Source organism: Triturus cristatus, chromosome 2_1, assembly GCF_964204655.1.
Source record: "Triturus cristatus chromosome 2_1, aTriCri1.1, whole genome shotgun sequence".
In the NCBI taxonomy this organism is placed as follows: Eukaryota; Metazoa; Chordata; class Amphibia; order Caudata; family Salamandridae; genus Triturus; species Triturus cristatus.
The window spans coordinates 998531949-998551053 of NC_140581.1; the positions used below are offsets into that span (position 1 = coordinate 998531949).

General features: G+C 44.6%; 1 protein-coding gene and 1 non-coding gene across 3 annotated transcripts in view; both read left to right on the plus strand.

Moving 5' to 3' along the window:
- Positions 1-19105, plus strand: part of HAUS6 (HAUS augmin like complex subunit 6) — a 184029-nt gene that overhangs the window by 44408 nt on the left and 120516 nt on the right. For both annotated transcript variants that reach the window (XM_085634713.1, XM_085634721.1), the window contains exons 8-9: positions 282-455; positions 7176-7369. In XM_085634713.1, coding sequence (XP_085490839.1) covers positions 282-455; positions 7176-7369 — 368 coding nt within the window. The remainder of the gene's footprint in view (positions 1-281; positions 456-7175; positions 7370-19105) is intronic.
- Positions 8743-8872, plus strand: LOC146866219 (small Cajal body-specific RNA 8). Its single transcript, XR_014977647.1, has one exon.

Here is a 19105-nt window from a genome sequence, read left to right on the forward strand (position 1 = left end):
ACCCGAAGGTATCAAAGAGCCTTACATGAGCACCAAATGTGTTGCAGACTAACTCATTAATTTTTTGTTAGGCATGGGGAGATTGTCATTGCCCAGAATCACAGGTTGAGTGTCCCTACCGAGACTCGAACCCTGTTCCCCCATCTTCGAGGTCGACCGCTCTAGCCGCTAGGCCACATCGTCTCCACTAATGATTGCACTTTGCCATACATAGTTTAAATAACTAATTACGCGTATGTTTTTTGACATTCCCATAGTTTTTTGTTTTTACTCTTTTTAAGGTACGATCCATGTGGGCCTCAATAATGGAAATCATGACCTCTCTGAAAAAGGAAAAAGAAATTGTGGATTTGGTGATTACAGGCCACGTTGATCAGTATACACTTGATGGCACTGATGCTTCTGTGAATATTCCAAGGCTGTTGGTTAACACCATTGCAAATGAAATTGACAATGTGAGTTTTTCCATTTTAACTATAGAGAGCATATCTACTGACAATGTGTGCCATTTTCTAATGAACTTGTGCAACAAAATCATAGATTCTGTGTGGTGCATTTTTTAATGAAATTAGGGAAAGAAGGATGAGCAGTTCCTCGTCGAATTGAGGTAAGTGGGGGAAAGACAGGTCTTTCTTCGTAATGCCCTCACACACCCCAAGTGATGTCATGCTTCATCATTTGGGCATTTGCCCCCCGTCAGGCCGGCGCTGCAATGCCTGATGGGCTCCCGAAGCCGGGGCTCTTTGTTGGAGATCTTTTGAAGAAGCCGTAAGGTGTGTGCGGATGTGGGGGCTGGGTAGTGCACAAGGTGTAAGGTGGGTTAAAATAGGTATGGAGCAGTCCTACTTAGGTAAAGTATTTATTATTTAGGTAGCTCTAGCCTAGATTAAAAGTTTTGTGTGAGCCCTTATTTGGGAGTAATGTTCCTAAAGGGCTTGTGTGGTGTAAGTTGTCAACATGTTTCGTGCCCGAAATGCCCCTAAGGGGTCAATGGCACTTCGTCAGGACCGTTGAACTAATTGTGTTGAGTGCACTACCGTCTAGCAATATGGAATCAACCCGCGGTTGGTGGTCTCCGTGCAGAGGCTGCAGGTGACGTCTGGGAGACCTGGAGGGGTCAACCCACAGTGGACTTGGACTCTGGAGCGCTGGGGGACCTCACTGGTACCGGTGAGCCACTGTAATTCGGGCTGTAGGCGACTGGTGCAGTGGTGGTTCCAGGCGTTGGGTTTCTTGTCCTCAGCAGGCTGTCTGTTTTGGGAGTTTCTTTTGAACAGAGCTGCTGTTCACTGGTGATCTGGTCTTTAGTGAAGGCAGTCAGCCCACCCAGGGTTCTGGAGGTCGCTGGCTGCAGGACAAGGCGACTTTTGGTGCATGATCCTTGGAAACAGCAGACGGGCCGGTTGGGCTGGGGCCAAGTCAGTTCTTCTCTGCAGTCTGCTCTGCTGGGAGTCTTCTTTTGTCGTCCTTCGTAGGTAGCTGGAATCTGTCTTCCGGGTTCATGGTTGCCCCCTAAATACTGTATTTAGGGGGTGTTTTAGGGGTAACAAGGTCAGTAGCCAATGGGCTACTGACCCTAGGGTGACTACACCCTTGATGAGCTCACCACACGTAGGGGAGTGGGCACTATCTCTAAGCCTGATTGGTGGACTTTCCCGAGGACCGCAGAGACGTCTTTTCTACTCTCACAGGAAGACTGTGTTGATTAATATTCACCGCCTTGAAAAAGCCCACGGCCAATGGGCCACTAGGGCGAAACACGTGTCGGCTTTTGTTTTTCTCTTCACAATTTGAAATTTTTGCGCTCCTTTGATAAAAAGATAAATAAAAATAACACAAATGATCTTCATTCGAGCAATGTCTCTGATATTGATTATCCACTGACGTGGACCAATTAAGAAGGCACTACCCTCCATCGTTTTCTTAACCTGATTGGTGGAGTGCCTGCCATCTGCAAGATGGTGCTCACTGAAGAGTGGGCTTCACCTCTCCTCCCCCAGCTGAGGGGTGGGGTTGGCAGAGGTGGGCACACCTTCGGGCTGGCTAATTTTCCCCACTGAAAAGGAGGGGAGACGGGAAGGCAGTCTGCTCCTGATAGTAGGAGAGGCTGGGGGTCGCTTTACAAAGGCGGCAAGACCTTTGATGCTCCACTGCCACAGTTGGCTCTTCCCGGCCTGGGGGAGGTGTGAACACCTCCACCCAGGAAAAGCTTTGTTTCTGGGCTCAGGGAGGGAAGGCTCCCACCCCAGGGGTCCAGAAACATGTCTTGTGGTGGCAGGCCGGTGTGTACCAGTCAGGGACCCCACCAGAGGCTGATTGTTTTACAGGGGGTCCCCTCTGAGTGCATTTTTCAATAAATCCCACACTGCCATCAGTGTGGGTTTAATGTGGTGAGAAGTTATATACCAAACTTCCCAGTTTTCAGTAAAGCCATTATGGTGCTGTGGACTTCGCAATGACAAACTCCCAGCACCGTATGCTTTTAATGGCAGTACTGCACTTAAAATGTCTGAGAATTGGCTGAGGTTGGCGCCTAAGTACTCTCCGTGGCGTCATCTCGGCGCTTACGACGCCAGTGACTGACACGGAGCCGCACAACGCTACCTACTGACGCGCAGGGGTACTGCTAAGCGAAACTTTCAGGATCCAGTCTGACGCCTGGGGATATTCTAAGGTAAGGAATCTATCACTAACTAATGTATCTTACAGATATATCGTTACACAAGTAGTAACTTGTGCTTCAGGGTCAAACTGGGACAGAAGATAGGCCTGGGCACAAGATAAAAGTGCCCCTCGTTAGTGAATTAGGCTCAAAGTGGCCCATGTTTTCAAATTCGGTTGTTTGGCTCACTGCATGGAAGTCTTCATGGATATTGCCTTGCTGCAGGCAATGTTTGTTTTAATATTGGGAAAATCAACAGAAAATCCTGGCCTAGCGGACAATAAGAGGCCAACAAACAGCCAGAAAAAACAGCTCATACGCTGCCTTGCCAGACCAGCCCTGGGGCCCTCCATGCCTGGTTACCCTACACATCAGTCCGACCCTGGCTCAGTTGATTAAGGAGCCTAAATCAGGTAACGGTATGTAACCCGAGGCACAGTTTGCACTCCGTCCATGCGTTCCTCGTTGCCATTTCCCGAGATCCATTGTCATCAATTACTGCGCGTTATTGGTTACTGAAAAGACGATTGGTTAGAAATATAATTATAGTGTGTCTTCCAGGTGCATCCGTACATGTCCAGGCGTGGCAAAGTATGTTCTGTGTGCAGCCTGCGAAGGCGCCACAGTGGGAACCCTCCAGCGGTCTGCAATATTACAATTTAATAATGTGCTACATACTAGCGACGTATGTATTTGTGTAATAAGTGTAAATAAAAACACACGTGGCTTGAGATACGCCTGTCTGTCTCTCGCTTATAGGAGCAAGTCTGTTCGGAGATTCAATTATCATAAACAGTCTGAGACGGGAGGGGCTGGGCGCACTTGCACACGTGCGTGAGAGAGAGAGAGAAATGTGTGAATACATAAATCTGAAATAACAGCCCTGAGGAACACTATGTCATATCTCGGTGAGAGACACATATCAACCAAAAATGGTCCCTAACATAGGCATACCCTGTACAACAGGCGTGCAAATCCCCTCGTGTTTTTCAAAAGTAAATACAAATGTGCTCACGAGTGTCAACAAATGCAACACCAACACATATTGTAAATTCAGCATTGATGGTGTATCATACATAAATATGTTGTGGAAAAAGATACCAAGCCTACTGTACAGAAGCAAAAATGTATACTTCGATAGGTGCATTACAGCCTGTCAGCACGGAGGCACGTATGCACATACTCTGTGAAATAGGAGAAGGCGCATGCACAGACATATGGCCCCATATGTGCATTGGAGGTGACCTCGCGCACACACACATACCAATTGCAGGCGAGAATGGCTAATTAAACATACAAACTCAGATAGGCGTTCACCATCTGAATTACAGGCAACAGGAGAAGAGTACCCTGGGCCGTCTAGAGGCGTAGGGGGTGCATGGTAACTGGGGTGATACTTGCTGGTCCACTCAACATTCCATTCTATGACCCAATAACAATTTGTCACGAGCAGAGCGGTTTTGTTTTGTAATAACTCACATGACTGACAAAAATCAACAGTCTCAATGCGGAAACGCATTTTTATGAGCGGTGCTGGCTGTGCGTGGGTCCATGTTCCTGGACTCCAGTTTGTGTCTGGATTATTCCATGTGCTGGTGCGTTGGTAAGTCTGCACATGTAAATAATGTGCTAGAAAACAAATCTGTCAATTAAGCGCTATTCTCTCAAGACTGGCACCGGTCAGGTACTGAAAGGTTTATCAAATTAATACTTTTCTCCCTGTCAATACTTCCCCAATGGGGCTTTTTCAAAGGCCCCCATTGTTGCTGTTCCAATTATTACCATTATTATTAGTAATAATATTAGCAATAAAGGAGGGTATTGTCCAACTGCTTGCATGTGCATTATTAGGTATAATCCGGGTGGTTGGAAAGGGGTGGCTTCGAGTGTGTTGCAGGCTGTACTGTCTGCACTGATACTGCGGAAAGGGCTATAGTGGAGAAGGGGAGGTGAAGGTGCAGGAGCAGAAGACTGAGGGGAGGGGGTATAGTCCCTTTTAGGACTTCAATGAACACACTCGACAACCAGTGCATCATATTGCAAAGGTGATGCTGGGTATAGACATCAGCGCCGTGCACTACACCAGCCTTTCGAAGAGAGTGGCCCGGAAAGCGCCATCGCCAAGGGAAGCGTGTGTTTGTCTCTGCCCCTTCTTTCATGCCAGGGCTCCTTTTATCACATGCAAGGCCATTTTATGACATCGCTGCTTCACGGGCCCTTCTCCGCCTAGCGTTTGTGACTAAGCTCTTTCCGTGCCGCGAGAACTGCTGTCTGCAATCCTGCCTGCTGAATGATTGCGTTGCGAGGGACAGACAATAGCATTCCAAGCTTTCCTTCTCCACGCAACCCAGAACAAAATAAATAAGAAAGCACCTTGTGATTAAAAAAAAAAAAAAGCTACCGAAACAAAGATGGCGTGGGCCAGTCGCCGTGGGCCAAAAGGTGAAAGGGCGGTAACAACAAAGCCCGATATCCAATCACGCGCCACCATTTACCATAACGGATGACGCAAGCTAATCGGAAAGAGGGGCAGGGATTCAAGTCACTTTCTAAATCTGGTTTACTATATTTCTCGCAGGAGAGGAGCGCATGTGTGCTGCAAAGCCAGGCGAGACCTAAAAAGATGAAAGGTAAAAACAAACAAAAGGGTGAGGTAACATTTGAAGAAAGTACAGGGCTGAGCGGCATTGAACAAGCTTATATTTCTGGAAATTGGGACAGATGTACTTTTACGCTCTGGGTATAAAATTTACAAAAAAATAAAAAATGGAGGTTGGACTGAGGGGAAATACAATCACACAGACAAGCTGGCAGTTCATTTATTGTGTACTCCTGCGGGAAATCCCAGCATACAAGGAATGAGGTTTAGTCTAAAGCTAACTAGCACATATCGATGACGCATATTAGTCACCACAGTCAGGCGTTTAACCCTTCAGACGCAGAACGCAGTCCCAGGTATAGTGCTGCCGTAGGTTTGTTACAATTAGATGCATATCTATTACTGTCCCTTAGAGTTTGAAAGCAGGTTTTGATTTCAACTTTAGGGATTGATTGGCAATTTAAAGGTTCATTATAAAGAGTTTGTAAGCCCAGGCTTCCTAATGTTTCTTTTGTATATTTGTGCCAAGGTACCTTCTGGGCCTTTTCGGATGCCAAGCAATCCTTAATGATACTTTGGGTTAGGCCCAGTGTATCCCTCTTCCAAATTGAAAGCCAAAAGACTGGGGCAAGTGATATGACATCTGAAATATATGCTACATTCAATTCCTGGTGCATTGTAAAACTTGAACAGCTAATAGGTAAAGACAATAATGTTATTTTAAAGCGATCTTCTAGACGTTGGAGATGATCAACCTTTGAAATTCCCCAGATATCCGCTCCATATGTCGCAGAAGAAACTGCCTTAGCAGAATATATTTTCTTGGCTCTAGTGGGTTACTTCCCAATTTTTTTTTTTTTTTTATAAAGGTGAACATCGCCACCATACATTTTTCCAAAGCATTACATCTGTTTAATATTATGTTTGTACTGAAATAACAATAAAACCAGGAGTCACCCCACTGACCAAGAGACAGGGTACCACTGGTAAACGTGAAAGAAGAAATTCCTCTTGGACCTATGTATTTATAAATTAAATATTCACATATCCCCAACCATGCATACCTGTGTGGTATAAACAAAAATCTTTGTCCCTTCTCGGATGTCTTTGTTTATACAACACAAGTATGCATGGTTGGGGATGTGTGAATATTTAATTTCAATTATAAATACATAGGTCCAAAGAGAAATTTCTTCTTTCACGTAAAATTATGTTTGTCCAGGTCCCCCTGTTAAAAAGTACACCCAAATATAGAAAGGACATGGTAATCTCTTCTTTCCGTCCTGCAATTTTTTGGTTGCTTTCCTGCTATCCAAATGAAAGTTTTTGATTCATTTACTTTTAACTGCAAAGAAGCCATGTAAGATGCATAGTTATTTAAGAGCTTTTGCAGAGCTAGACCCGTTCTTGCATTTAAAACTGCGTCGTCTGCATAAAGCAGTATGGAGACCCGTTTTCTATTAATCATGGGTACAGCCACTGTGGATTGATCCACTGCTGTTTCAACGCCATTTGTATACAGGGAGAACAGGAAGGGGGCTAACACACACCCCTGCCTGACCCCCCCCCCCCCGTGCACTATTTAGTAGATTGTCACATTCAAAGTGAGAAATTGGAATTCGTATGGGGCTCTTTTTTTTTGTTTTATGAAATGCTCCAACATGTAAATGTTAAGCTTTAAAAATCATGATTTATCGTTTGTGGAGAATTTTACTGCATGTCTGGATCCTCTTTTCTTGTGCTGTATTATCATGTGAAAGTTCTATTTTATTTTTGTTGTCAAAATGTCGTATGTAGGTAACATCTGGTTAAGTACACATTCACAGCTTCTCTATAATGTATACTAGTGGAATGTTTGTGGCACTTAACGCATACATTTATTTCCTAACCATTTTTGGCATTTTCTGTTTTCAGCTGCAAATAGAGAATATTTATGAAGCTGGAAAGCTGAACCTTGTATCTCTTGTTCAGCTCTTGAATCAATCTCTGAAGCTATTGATACAAGAACGTCGTCAAGTTGACAAAATTGGCCTTCAATTAGATTTACAGTACCTGGAGGTGAAAACGAAGTTTGAAAAGGAGGTTATGTCAAAGCAGAGAAAGATGAGGTTTGTCTTGGTTTTTTTTCTTTCCCCCTAGACCTGGTTATTGGGGGGGGGGGGGGTTCTTCCAATTTTTTTATAGCATTATCTCGGCCCAAGGGCATCAGTGCTTCACAAGATAACCAGGTGTTGAACGTGTTATTATATTGGAGAAAAACAATGGTTCACCTGGGCATCAGTACCAGTAGCAACAAACAAGCTATCTTCAATAATTGACGATAGAACAATAACAATTGTCCAAGGTAAAGAATAAGCAGGCAGGTGATGAATATCATATGACAATTTATTATTTCATTGCATACTTTTATCATTCTTTTGGTGTTTTTAATAAATATTCAGTGCTCACACTTTAGTGAAGAGGGGTGCAGGAGCAAGAGAGAACATTAATCACAAATAAAAAGCATGATACTCCATAATTACTTTCTGCAATATATAGTAGTCTATATAGGTCAACGGCAAGTCAACCTCTGGTAATGTGAGGTCGTCATCAGGACGGTGTGTGAGCACTCTATCTTGGAGGTTCAGCACGTGGGTGATACCTTCCGGAAATTGAAGGAAAGGGCATCTAAGCCAGCTCTAATTATAGTATAGGGTTGCATGGCATAGGAAGCCTGGAGCGAATAGGGGCTTGTGCCGAAGGGACCAACCTAGAGGTCCTGGAGTACCGGATAGGTGAAGCACTCCATGACAATGCCAGTAAATGGGGGCATCAATTACTTAATAAAAGTAGGCATGTGGCCAGCTGGCCTAACCAGCACGGTCCTGAAGGAGGAGATATTCGGGAACGCAGCCAATACACAGACCGAATCGTGAAGAACTATGGTGCTGTGTCAATCTCTTGGTCGCTTGTCCTAATGAGGCATAGAGCCAGCGAATGACGGAAAGCAGAATTCCAACTGGTGTTGATCCTGGCAAAAGAATGGTAAAAGCATGCCATGAAATAATATATTGTCATACAGTATCCATCACCTGCCTGCTTATTCTTTGCTTCAGACAATTGTTATTGTTCGGTCTTAAAATTATTGAAGATTGCTTATTTTTTTATATTTGTTTTTACTGGTACTAATTTCCAAGTGAATCTTTGTTTTTCCCAATACACTACATTACCCCAGGTTCTCTAAAATATTGGGGTCACCCTTGTTTTTAATACATACTTATTTGGGCATGGCGAGATGAAGTGATTTACCCAGAATTGCTGAATATTTCGTTGATGCTGAAATGTCAACGTGGTTCACCAGTACCCAGGGTGAGAGCTCTGGCCACATGGCTCTTCCCAAATTTGTTTTATTTCAACAATCATAACCTCTTTTATTCACTTTGGGTGTGATTCTTGTTACGTTAGTTAAAATGGTTTTGGAAAAAGAATGGTGTGCCATTCCTGGGAGATTGATACACAGATGAGGCTAATCCTGCTTCAATTGTGACAAAATCTCCCCAAATAAATACTGATTTCTGATGACCGGTGCGAACTGAGAGAAATCGTAACGGACAGATACGGATCAGACAAATGCTGACCATGTACCCCAGGTCTTCTGAACGGGTAGATGGGGGTTTGTCCTTTGAATACATGGTTTTATTCACCCAGTAACTTTGTATATGAGCCTTGCAACATTTATGTGCCTACAAAACAATAGAATCTCAGTCTCTTTTGTTCATACTCCTGTGATAGGTAGTACTGTAACTTGTCTCTCCACTAAGCAAGCTTATAAATTTGTCTGTACCACATGCCTGTACTCCCTCTCTTTCTGGTATGACTTTAACTAGAGCTAAAAGCCTTCTAAGGAAGCTTTGACACCAACCTTTTCTTTTGTATTTAATATAAAGGAAGCTTTCTCGATTAGACTAGTTTTACTTCCACTTTCTGTCCTCTCACTTTGTTGAAAAAGACTGGTCTTACTTGCTGCAGTATCTGCAAAGATCAGTTTACAGGCTGTAAACAGTAATCTGTTTTATTTCTGTTCTGTCTCTTTACCCATGTCTGTACAAATGTGCTTATCTTTTGCATATTGTTGTTTTCATCTATGACCCTCTGTTTGTAAGCAGTGTTAACAGGACTTTGCGTCCAGCGGTTCTTGGTAATTCCAAAACAGTTTTTATAGCCACATACTGAATTTATAGAACCTTTCTTCTTAAAGGCTCGTGCTCTAAGCAGTCTTTTCAGCCCTGTGATGATTGCTTCTTTTGGTTATGGGGTGGCTTAGAGATTTTATAGGTACTTCCCTTTTATATGGACTCACGCCCTTTTATGAACCAAACAGCATTTTTACATTTTAATGAAAGTAATGTTAACAAGATTGAAAACCTAAATGTTAGCTATACAAACTTGAACCATAAGATTTTCACAACATGAATAAGCTCATAACCCGACCAGTTAGTGATCACAAACTATTTTGTTTGACCCTGCTACGTGGCAGGTTATAAGTATTACAAATACCTCTAAATGATTGAAAATACGTGGCAATGCACTGGAGAATGTGTGCATATCTGCACTGACGACTGCAACCATTCCTTCACCAAAGCGATCCTGCCAGTTCTCACTGAAGCTCAAGAGATTTGGAGGAAACTTTATCTGAGTGATTCATTTCAAAATCTTTGTTCAGAAAGTATCTGGATCCCCAAGACAGTTGAGTATTTGCTATGGGGAACCTCACCAGCTCAGTGTAATGTGGTGATGGAACCTTCCTTGAAGGATAAGGTGACATCGTCCTACAATGGACAAGGAGACCAAGAGCTGCAAGGAGAATTTTCTTGCTTGTGGGTCTCATTTTGAATCACTAATGCTAGTGCCTTTGTGGAGAGGTTTGGACTGCATGAGTTTCACAGGTGCTGCATTACTGTCAAACCAAGCTATGGGAGAGTGTCTGAGCATGTTGACTCGAGCAATGAACCTGCCAAATTTAAAAAAAACAAAAAACTTGTAATTGTAACTTGCTCTTTTACCCATACTGTCACTAGGATCATATACTGCACTATTTCTTTGTGCTTGCAGTTGTACCTTAAGCCCTTAGTTTTTAATTCTGAGGCACAGGAGAAAGGTATTAATCACCCCCTTGGTGTGAAGAATCTGATAAATTCCTTGATAGATGAAGTCCTCCTGCAGTGCAATGCTAGCACAGTAACGTGGAGGGGGCATTTTAAGAGTAACTCTTTTAGGCCAGTACATAATTGCCTCTTCCTATCCGCATTTTAGAGAGAAACACGTTTGTCTCTTTCTGACATTAACAACTTTTCTGTCTGTTATGAAGATCCGCCAAGGGGTCAGCCACTCATCACATCTTGCTCCCTTTAGAAATTGACCTTACAGCAAAGCCATTTCGTGCTAATCTCCCTTATTGAGAATCACATCAGATTGAATTCCCTGTGCAGGTGTCCTTACTTTCCATTTGAGTGGGAAGTTTTCCAGGAAGTCTTCAGCTTCATTTTGGTAGTCCAGGGGCCATCCACCCTTAGGATTCCCTTTAGTATATGACCAATTCACTTCTTTGATGTATGAGGGGTCACTGTCCTAGGAAACTGCTTGATAGTGGGTTTGAAGGGCTGTTTTTTTATTCCTTCCCCCTCACTCTTTCGATTCAAGTGTTATCTATCTCTAGTAGTTGGGTAACTCACTCATCTCGGAACATGCCTAAAGCATGCTTTTGCATTGTCGGTACACCTATCATGAGGCATTTAACAAGCCCAGTTACTTTGTTTCTTCCATTTAAGTGCTTTTTTCTACATTATGGTATTTTAACTTTGTCCGTGCCTGGTTGATATATAAACCTTTTGAGATGATGACCTCATGAGACTTGAAGTTTTTTGTTGAAAGATTCTTTGGTGTCAAATACCAGCCAGGTATTAGGTGGATGATGGACATCATTCAACACGGTCACACATGGGAATTTATTCAGAACCTTCCCTGAAATCCACCTCACCGTAGGTCATACCAACACCTTTGTCTGTTAAAGTAAGAGATAAAGTTGTTTATGTTCAAGGGAGCAGTAGAAGAGCTTTCATATGTGCACCGAAACACAGGTTAGTAAGCTAACCTTTTTCTTTTAAAGAAAGGAACTGGAAAGTGGCAGCAGGTGTAGGATCTGCGACAGCTCAACAAATGCCTCTAAAGCAGTCACTGGGAAAGGTTACGCTACAGGACATACAGCAACTCCTGCAGCCAGGGGATTTTTTGGCAAAGAAGTTTTTTGGGCATCACTAGTTCTTTTAGATGCCTACTTTGTTATCCCCATCCATGTCCAACACAGTTGGTATCTCAGGTTCGAGGTGGCGGTTGTCACTACCAGTTCAAAGTCCTTCGTTTTGGATTAAAATCTGCCCCAAAAATATTTACCAAATGCATTGCTACTATAGCATCACGCTTAAGAAGAAAAGGACACCAGATATTTCGCATATTTGGGCGACTGGCTGACAAAAGCATCATCGTAATAGGGAGCAGTCCGTTCAAAAAGTCTTTCTCCAAATCTTCAAGAAGTTAGGTCTCCAATTAAACAAAGAAAAATCCTGCCTTGTTCCAAGTGCAAAAGTGACATTCCTAGGGGCAATCCTTGATGCAAAAGTATGGAAGGCTTTTTCTACCAAGGAGAGAATTATAAAATCGTAACAACGACTTCTGTGCTTTCAAGAAACCATTTCAATTAGACAATACAAAGCGTTCCTGGGAATATTGTTGCATGTTCATAAGACCACTGTGAGAAGGTTGCCTGATATATGCTGTCCACTAGTCCTTGTGGACACCTTGTATCAGTCCATACTACCCCTTATGGTGATAGGTTGAAGACAACCTTTATTGAAAGCTATCCTCGTGGTAGCTATGGAGAGCAGCCTTCAGGCTAATTCTTGAAGGAATGTAAAGCAGCTTGTTTTACCAGTCTATAATCTCTTGAGTGATCAAATGAAAGGACAACCACACCAGGTATATATTCAAAATATATGTATTTAGGTTAAAACACACCCCTCTAGTCTCTTTATGAGACTGGAGTTCGAAGTACTTTGTTTACAAGTTAGCAATTATCCGTAATAGGGCACATGCACGTTTGGGCCCTAGGGACGTACCAAACCATATACCAAAAAAGTGGTATAAGAACCACGACTGGGATAGACACGAGGCCTAGAGCCTGTAGAATCACTGCGACCCCAAGGAACCACCCAAGGTAGTGACACAGGGGACCCACGGGGACTATATGCAGTGTGTAAACACAACCGCGGGTTCCCGTTAGATTCTATGGGCAATGTCGCGGTTGGAAATTTAAAGATTAGGGACACTTAGAATCGAGTCAGGGCCAAACCCTTTTGGACTTAAGAAGTTCTGGGGATAGCACCCACGGGAGCACCGCAGTACTCTAGTTACCTCACCCAGGGATGCTGGGTGCATAGGTGTCTTTTGGTCTCTGGTCGCGTCGTCGATTGCAATGGAAGCCTGCAAAGAAGTGCTGCTGCCGTGAAGAGAAGTGTCCGAAGAGATCCAAACCTGGATCTAGGATGGAAGGAACCTGAAAGTAGAGGGGACAGAGTCTGGGTCACTAGCCAGTGACCTTGGGCAAGATGGACCAATGCCCACAGATGTCGGGTGCTTCAGGTGAGTTGATGGGTGTCTTGACTCCTCAGCCACGAGGTCCAGGAGGCATTGACTAAGTCCACGAGCCGGATTCGAGCTGTCCCATGAAGTCTGTCGAGTGCTGCGGTGTCGGCGACCAGAATGGACCCAACAAGCCTTTGCAACGGCAAGTCACTGGAATTCAGAGAAAGGACAGGGGTGCAGTCCAGCAAGGTCTGAGGGACTCACCCAGCGAGGGTAAGTCAGGGCACGTCTGGAGCAACCAGGAAAACCCAAGTAGAAGAGGAGTTACCTTCGTGGGGACCTGCTAGCCAACGGGTTAGTGATCGCGAAGGAGCCTCGAGCGGTCACACTTGAAACAGGCCCACGGGTCACTCGTGGAGTGGAGGCCAGCAATCTTCGGTGCAGGAGGTGCTCAAGGCTGGGGCTACTCTGAGCCCAAAGCACAACTTGGAGGAGGACCAGGAAGACAGTGTTGCTGCAAAAGTTCACGGTGTCCAGGGGTCACGGTTCCACGTCACCTACGATAGCCACGGGCCTCAGCTTTGCTGTGGACTCAGGGTAGCCTCGCGGAAGTCTGGAAATCCACCTCTGGTGATGCATAGACTTTGGCGTCCGGCGGAAGCTTTAGCGATGCAGACCGGTCAGTTGCTTCTTTGGTGCCTGCCAAGCAGGGGAGTCACTCCTTGACCCCACAGGAGATTTCTTCAGTCTTCTAGTTAAAGTAGAACATCGAAGGTCCAAGATATATGTTGCAGAGTTTCGTCCAGGGTAATCTAAAGTCGCAAGGACTGGGTTCCCATACTTGTACTAAGTTTGGGTTTGGACATACTCTAGGGACCCACCTATGGGAGGGTTAGGAAAGAGGGGTGGTTACACAAATTTCCTTTGTCCAGTTTCATGCCAAAGCAGAGGCAGGTAGCCCCTGCAACCGGTTTGAACTGGACTATGCACAGGGACACCAAGTGTGCCCCCAGTGCAGGACTTCAAATCACCAGAGAGTGCTCCCGCCCAGTCCCAATACACATCTGCCTGTCTGGGGAGGTGGTTACACCTCTCTGACAGGAAACCTATTGTCCAGGCCTCACCTGCCGGAGTTTTGGTCAGCAGCAGGAGGCCAGACCCGTGTCTGTGGCAGAGGCATCCATTTTGTGATGCCAGGGCTCAGGAAAGTCCTACCGGGTTAGACCAGTGTGAACATGTCTCTCCCTCTAGAAGGGTGGAATGCTAACTCTGCCGCCAGAACTGGCAGGGGGTAGTATTCCGAAGCATTTGACACCAAACACAACATGTTTTGATGCAGCCATTCCAAAGTTAGCATTTACCGCGAGGTTATAATGCACTTGAGAGTGTATGGTATGGCTGTATCACAGAACAGCCATAAGGAAGGATTTCCGAAAGCTGCAGAGGGGCTCAGCTCATGCTTGGGCACCCTCTCACACAAAACCAAGCACTCTGCCTTCAGGATTGTCAAGGCCTGCCATAGGAGTGACTGATAGGTTTATATGTGTGTGTGTGTGTGTGTGTGTGTGTGTATATATGTGTAGCCTATACCACTGTAAGGGGTGCAAGCACACCCTTACCCAGGGCTTATAAGGTACTCCAGAATCCAATTCGATATGTACCTAATGTACATGCAAACCATTTTAGAGAGGAAGCAGCTAGGCTGTGGTCCTGATTAACAGGGCCACAGCCAGACTAAAGTCGAAAAACCGTGAAACACCAGCAAAAAGTGGGGGTACCCATGTGAAGCAGATCCTACTCTCCTACAACCACTTCCGTATCTGGAACATTCAAAGATGTCATTAGGGTAACACCAGAAATGAAAACAGCTAATTGATGGTGGGTGATGAAAGAAAATACTTCCAGGGGGTTAACATTCCGCTACAAATCGCCACACTTTGTAATAACAGGTGCGTCTATGGAGGGATGGTGAGTTTATCTCCAAGACCTCAAAATGAGTGGGAATTAGTCACGCAGTTAGAACAGGAGACCTAAATTTTTTGGAATCCAGGGCAGTATTCTTGGTACTGCATGCTTTTCTTCCAAGAATAAAAGGATCTACTGTACTGGTTTGCACAGACAATACGACCACAATTTTTACCTAAACAAGGAGGAACAAAACCGTACCTCCTATCGAAGAAAATGCAGGATATTTGGAGTTGCATCTTGCATTGTAAAAATTTGCTTAAAGGTAGTTCATGTGCAGGGTACAAATCAGTTGGCAGATTATCTGAGCAGATCTATAAAAGAATGCCACGAGTTGGAACTGTCCCTCATGCAGCTGTCAAATTCTGCAACTGGGGAACCCATCTGTAGGCCTGTCTGCTACTTCTCTCTTGTGGGGGAAACGCATTTCAGATTGCTTGGACGGGAATAATTGCATAAGCCTTTGCACCTCTCCCTTTGGTTCCCCAACCTCTCCCTTTTGGTCGGTGTTGAATCATTCTAATAGACCCAGCATGGCCAAGACAATTTTGGTGGGCAGAACTTATCCTTTTGTCGAAACAGAAATCCATTGTGAAGGAAACTTTATTTTTGTTGCAGTTGTCCCCCCACTTTTTTGCTCCCTTTGACTCGTAGTGCAATGAAGCATGCTAACCAGACCTGCATGCCCTTTCTTTAAAACAAGGTGATGTCTAATTGTACACAATTGGCAAAGGACTTTATTACCCCTATAAGTCCAAAGTGAATGGTACCCCTGGTACCTAGAGCATGAGTACTAAAGAGGGTTCTAAAGGGCTGCAGCATATTTTTTGCCACCCTAAGGGACCCACATACAAATTCCACACAGGCTGCCTGCAATGGTCAAACCATGTTAGACATCATGACCTACTCCTGAGTGCCATGTCAAAGACTGCATGGGCTAGATGTAAGTCACTTCTACAGCAGGCCTTGGAGCCCTAAAGCATTATAGCACGTGTGAGAACATATCTGCATGAGCAGATGTGCCCCTGTAATGTCCAGTTCCATTGCTGGATATTGCAAGTGAACAGGGAAGCCATCTTAAGGTATATACTGAACACTGGTCAACAAGAGTTTCCCAGCTACATAATGGCTTCACTGAAACACATGTTTGGTATCAAACTTGTATTAATGAACCCTCACTGATTTCAGTGATGGATTTATTAATACATGCACCCAGAGGGCACCTTAGAGGTGCCCCCTACTAGTCCTCATGTGCTGACTGGTCCTGTCCAACCTGCTACCACAGACTAGTTTCTGACCCCCTAAGCGGTGAGAACCCTACTCTCAGAGGTTGGAAACATGCCTGCTCTAGCAGGAGCTGTTTACACCTCTTCCAGCAGTATGGCTAGTAAATTTGCATCAAAAAAACAAGGAATCCGTGGGTCTAAAGAGACCATGCTAAATGCTAATACCCGCAAGTCTGAATGCTGTAAGAAAACAAGAGTCCTCATAAAGAGGACGAAGTCCCATCACCCACCGGAGTGGCATGCTTCATCATCTGGGGCCTCCTCTTAACCACACCTGGTGTGGTTAAGGAGCTACAACTCCTGCATGAATGTAAAAGGAGGAGCTTGCGGATCTTTTCTTTGACTTAACACCCTAGATGGACCTATCTGAACAGAGACTGAAACTGCCTGACGTGTGGTGGAACAGTGTGGAAAGTGCAGTGTGAGTGAATAGTGTGTTAAAATTGACTATTTAAAGAAAAATATGTTTATTCAGTATCCTTAGATGACAAAAAATAAAAACATGGTCAACATGTTTCAGCCATTAGAGATCAAATCCTGTGATCGTGGCTTTCTTCAGGACCAAATGTTACTACTGCAACAAAAATGACAAAAGGATGAGAAAAATCTCAACCTAGACTAAATTGGAACGATACCACCGACAGAAATACCTACTCATCTAGTAGTAAGTGGAACTGCAGGGGTTCTCATGAGTCACCTGTGCAAGATAAAAAAGGAAAAACACAAGGAACACATATCAATACAGCAAGGAGATTGGAGGCATAGCATGTAGTGACTTACACAGTTGATGCCGTCAGGTCTACAACATGCCTGCTTACCCATAATAAATCGGGGATGGTCGCCCCCACTCCTGGTAACAACTCCGGGCGTGAGGCAGCGCTCTGTTAAAACAGACAAAGACAAACTAGTATAGAAAAAAGATCTCATTGATAGTGCTATGATCTTTTAAACAAACAACAAAAACTTGGCTGATTACCATGTATGTCTACAAATCCTTCAACAATAAAGATAAAGCTGGAGTGTGGGAAGTTCACATGCACCACAACAGAACTATTGTACAAGTAGGGGCCAATAAATGAACCAGAGGTGCAACCAGCCCACTGCCTGGCTCGACAATATTAGAACGTTGTAATATGATCCCATCACTCGATTAACAGTGAAGGATCGGATGGTCAAAGTGCTCGGATTCGGGCCGCCACCTCTGGTGGTGTAAACAATAATTACAAAAAGTATATTAGTAGATATTGTCCACACAGTATATACCTAGCGGGGTGGCGCTCTAAACACTCGTGTAGATGCTAAATCCGAGTGGAGCAAGTGAGTAGTAGTCTCCAACAAGAGACGAACTCAAAACTGAGCATAATATTCTCCGAACAGAGACTAGCTAAAAACTGAGCATGATGCCACTGGATGTCTCGACAATTAACTCAAACGCGCAAAAGTTGACAAACACGTAAAAATTGGAGAGCATACTGGAAGCGAACTCTTGGCTGATAATACACATAGACTGTGGCCTACCTGGCCGTTGCTACCCCAGGCGGTCTTCCTAGTTGTACCGAACGGTACTGGGGCCGTGTATACCGCATCATCATATAGCCGGCAAGCACCCGGAAGCTATCCTACGGGGCGGGGCAAAGGGAGGAACCAAAACATGTGACCGTGGTTTCTCGAGCTCTCGGGAACACGGGACTGCGTCCATTCCTCACGCCTTCTGGGATATGTAGTTGGAGTCCCACATTGAACTAATTAGTACGAAGCTAATGGCACAGATCCTGATAAACTACAGTGGATATGGCAACCATGGGTAGCGCTGGACCGCAATCCTAGTAATCAGGAGAGCATTTAAAAGAACACGGGTATATAGAAACTGTCAGATTTGAATTCGGGCTTGTCCCTGAACAAGATATTAATTGCGGAACGCCAGGACAATGCCCAACAGTAAGTCAAGTGTAAAATGCACAGATACCAGTGAGCATAATTATGCGAGGCTGGCAATGAACCGTGAGCCATGATATTGATCAAGGGGCCCAGAGACCAAAGCAAAACACCAAACAGTAAAACCAACTGCGCTTACCCATATAATGAATGTTAATATAAGGGATACAAAAAGGACACTTAAGCGGACATCATTGGTTGGGGGGGCAGAAATGAGAAGCTCACCACCCGCACCGGCTTATGCCATAAGGCCAACAATAATCCACGAGGCCAGGTATAACCATAATCTCTGAACTAAGCACAACCCTGGAGGTTATTATTGCAAATGTCAACGGAGGGAAGTCCAAGGAATGGCCTCATTCAACCCCACTGTGTCACTGTGTATCTTATAAACCCACCACTGTTCTCGTTTAAAGAGAAAAGTTGAGATGTCGGTGACATGCGATGGAATGAAGGGTTGTTCAAGTATTGTCCAGTTGATCTCGTCCGGTTTGTGCCTGAGTGCAACAAAGTGATTGGTCAAGCGGGTCGATTGCTTTTTGCACCTGATGGTGCTTTTATGCTCCATTATTCTGAGCTTGACCTTCCTGGTCGTCATGCCCACATACCTCTTCTTACAGGGACATGTAATGAGGTAAATCACCTTCTCACTATTACAATTTGTGTGCTTGGTTTGTCGCCAGGGTTTGCCTATACCTAGATCGATCTCAATGGTATGCGAAGTCTGTAAATTTGCATGTCAAGGCAGGGAGCTTCAAAGAGCTCTCTAGCTTGATATGTGAGCCTGGCTTACCCCAGACCTCGAAGACGCCACCCCCTGCCCTGAGCCCATGTGGCACCAGGACAGGCTGGAAATTAGCTATGCAAGGTGGTATTTCACCTTCAGGCTATTCACACATATAAGGTGGACAGCCTGAAGTGCACACAAAAGAAAGCATTTCACCATCTTGTGTGGGGTGAAATTCGGAACCCTGGACCTGCACCAAGGATTGGCGAAAACCCTGCCAGGTTGCTTGCACTTAGACTATGGCTGGGACCGAC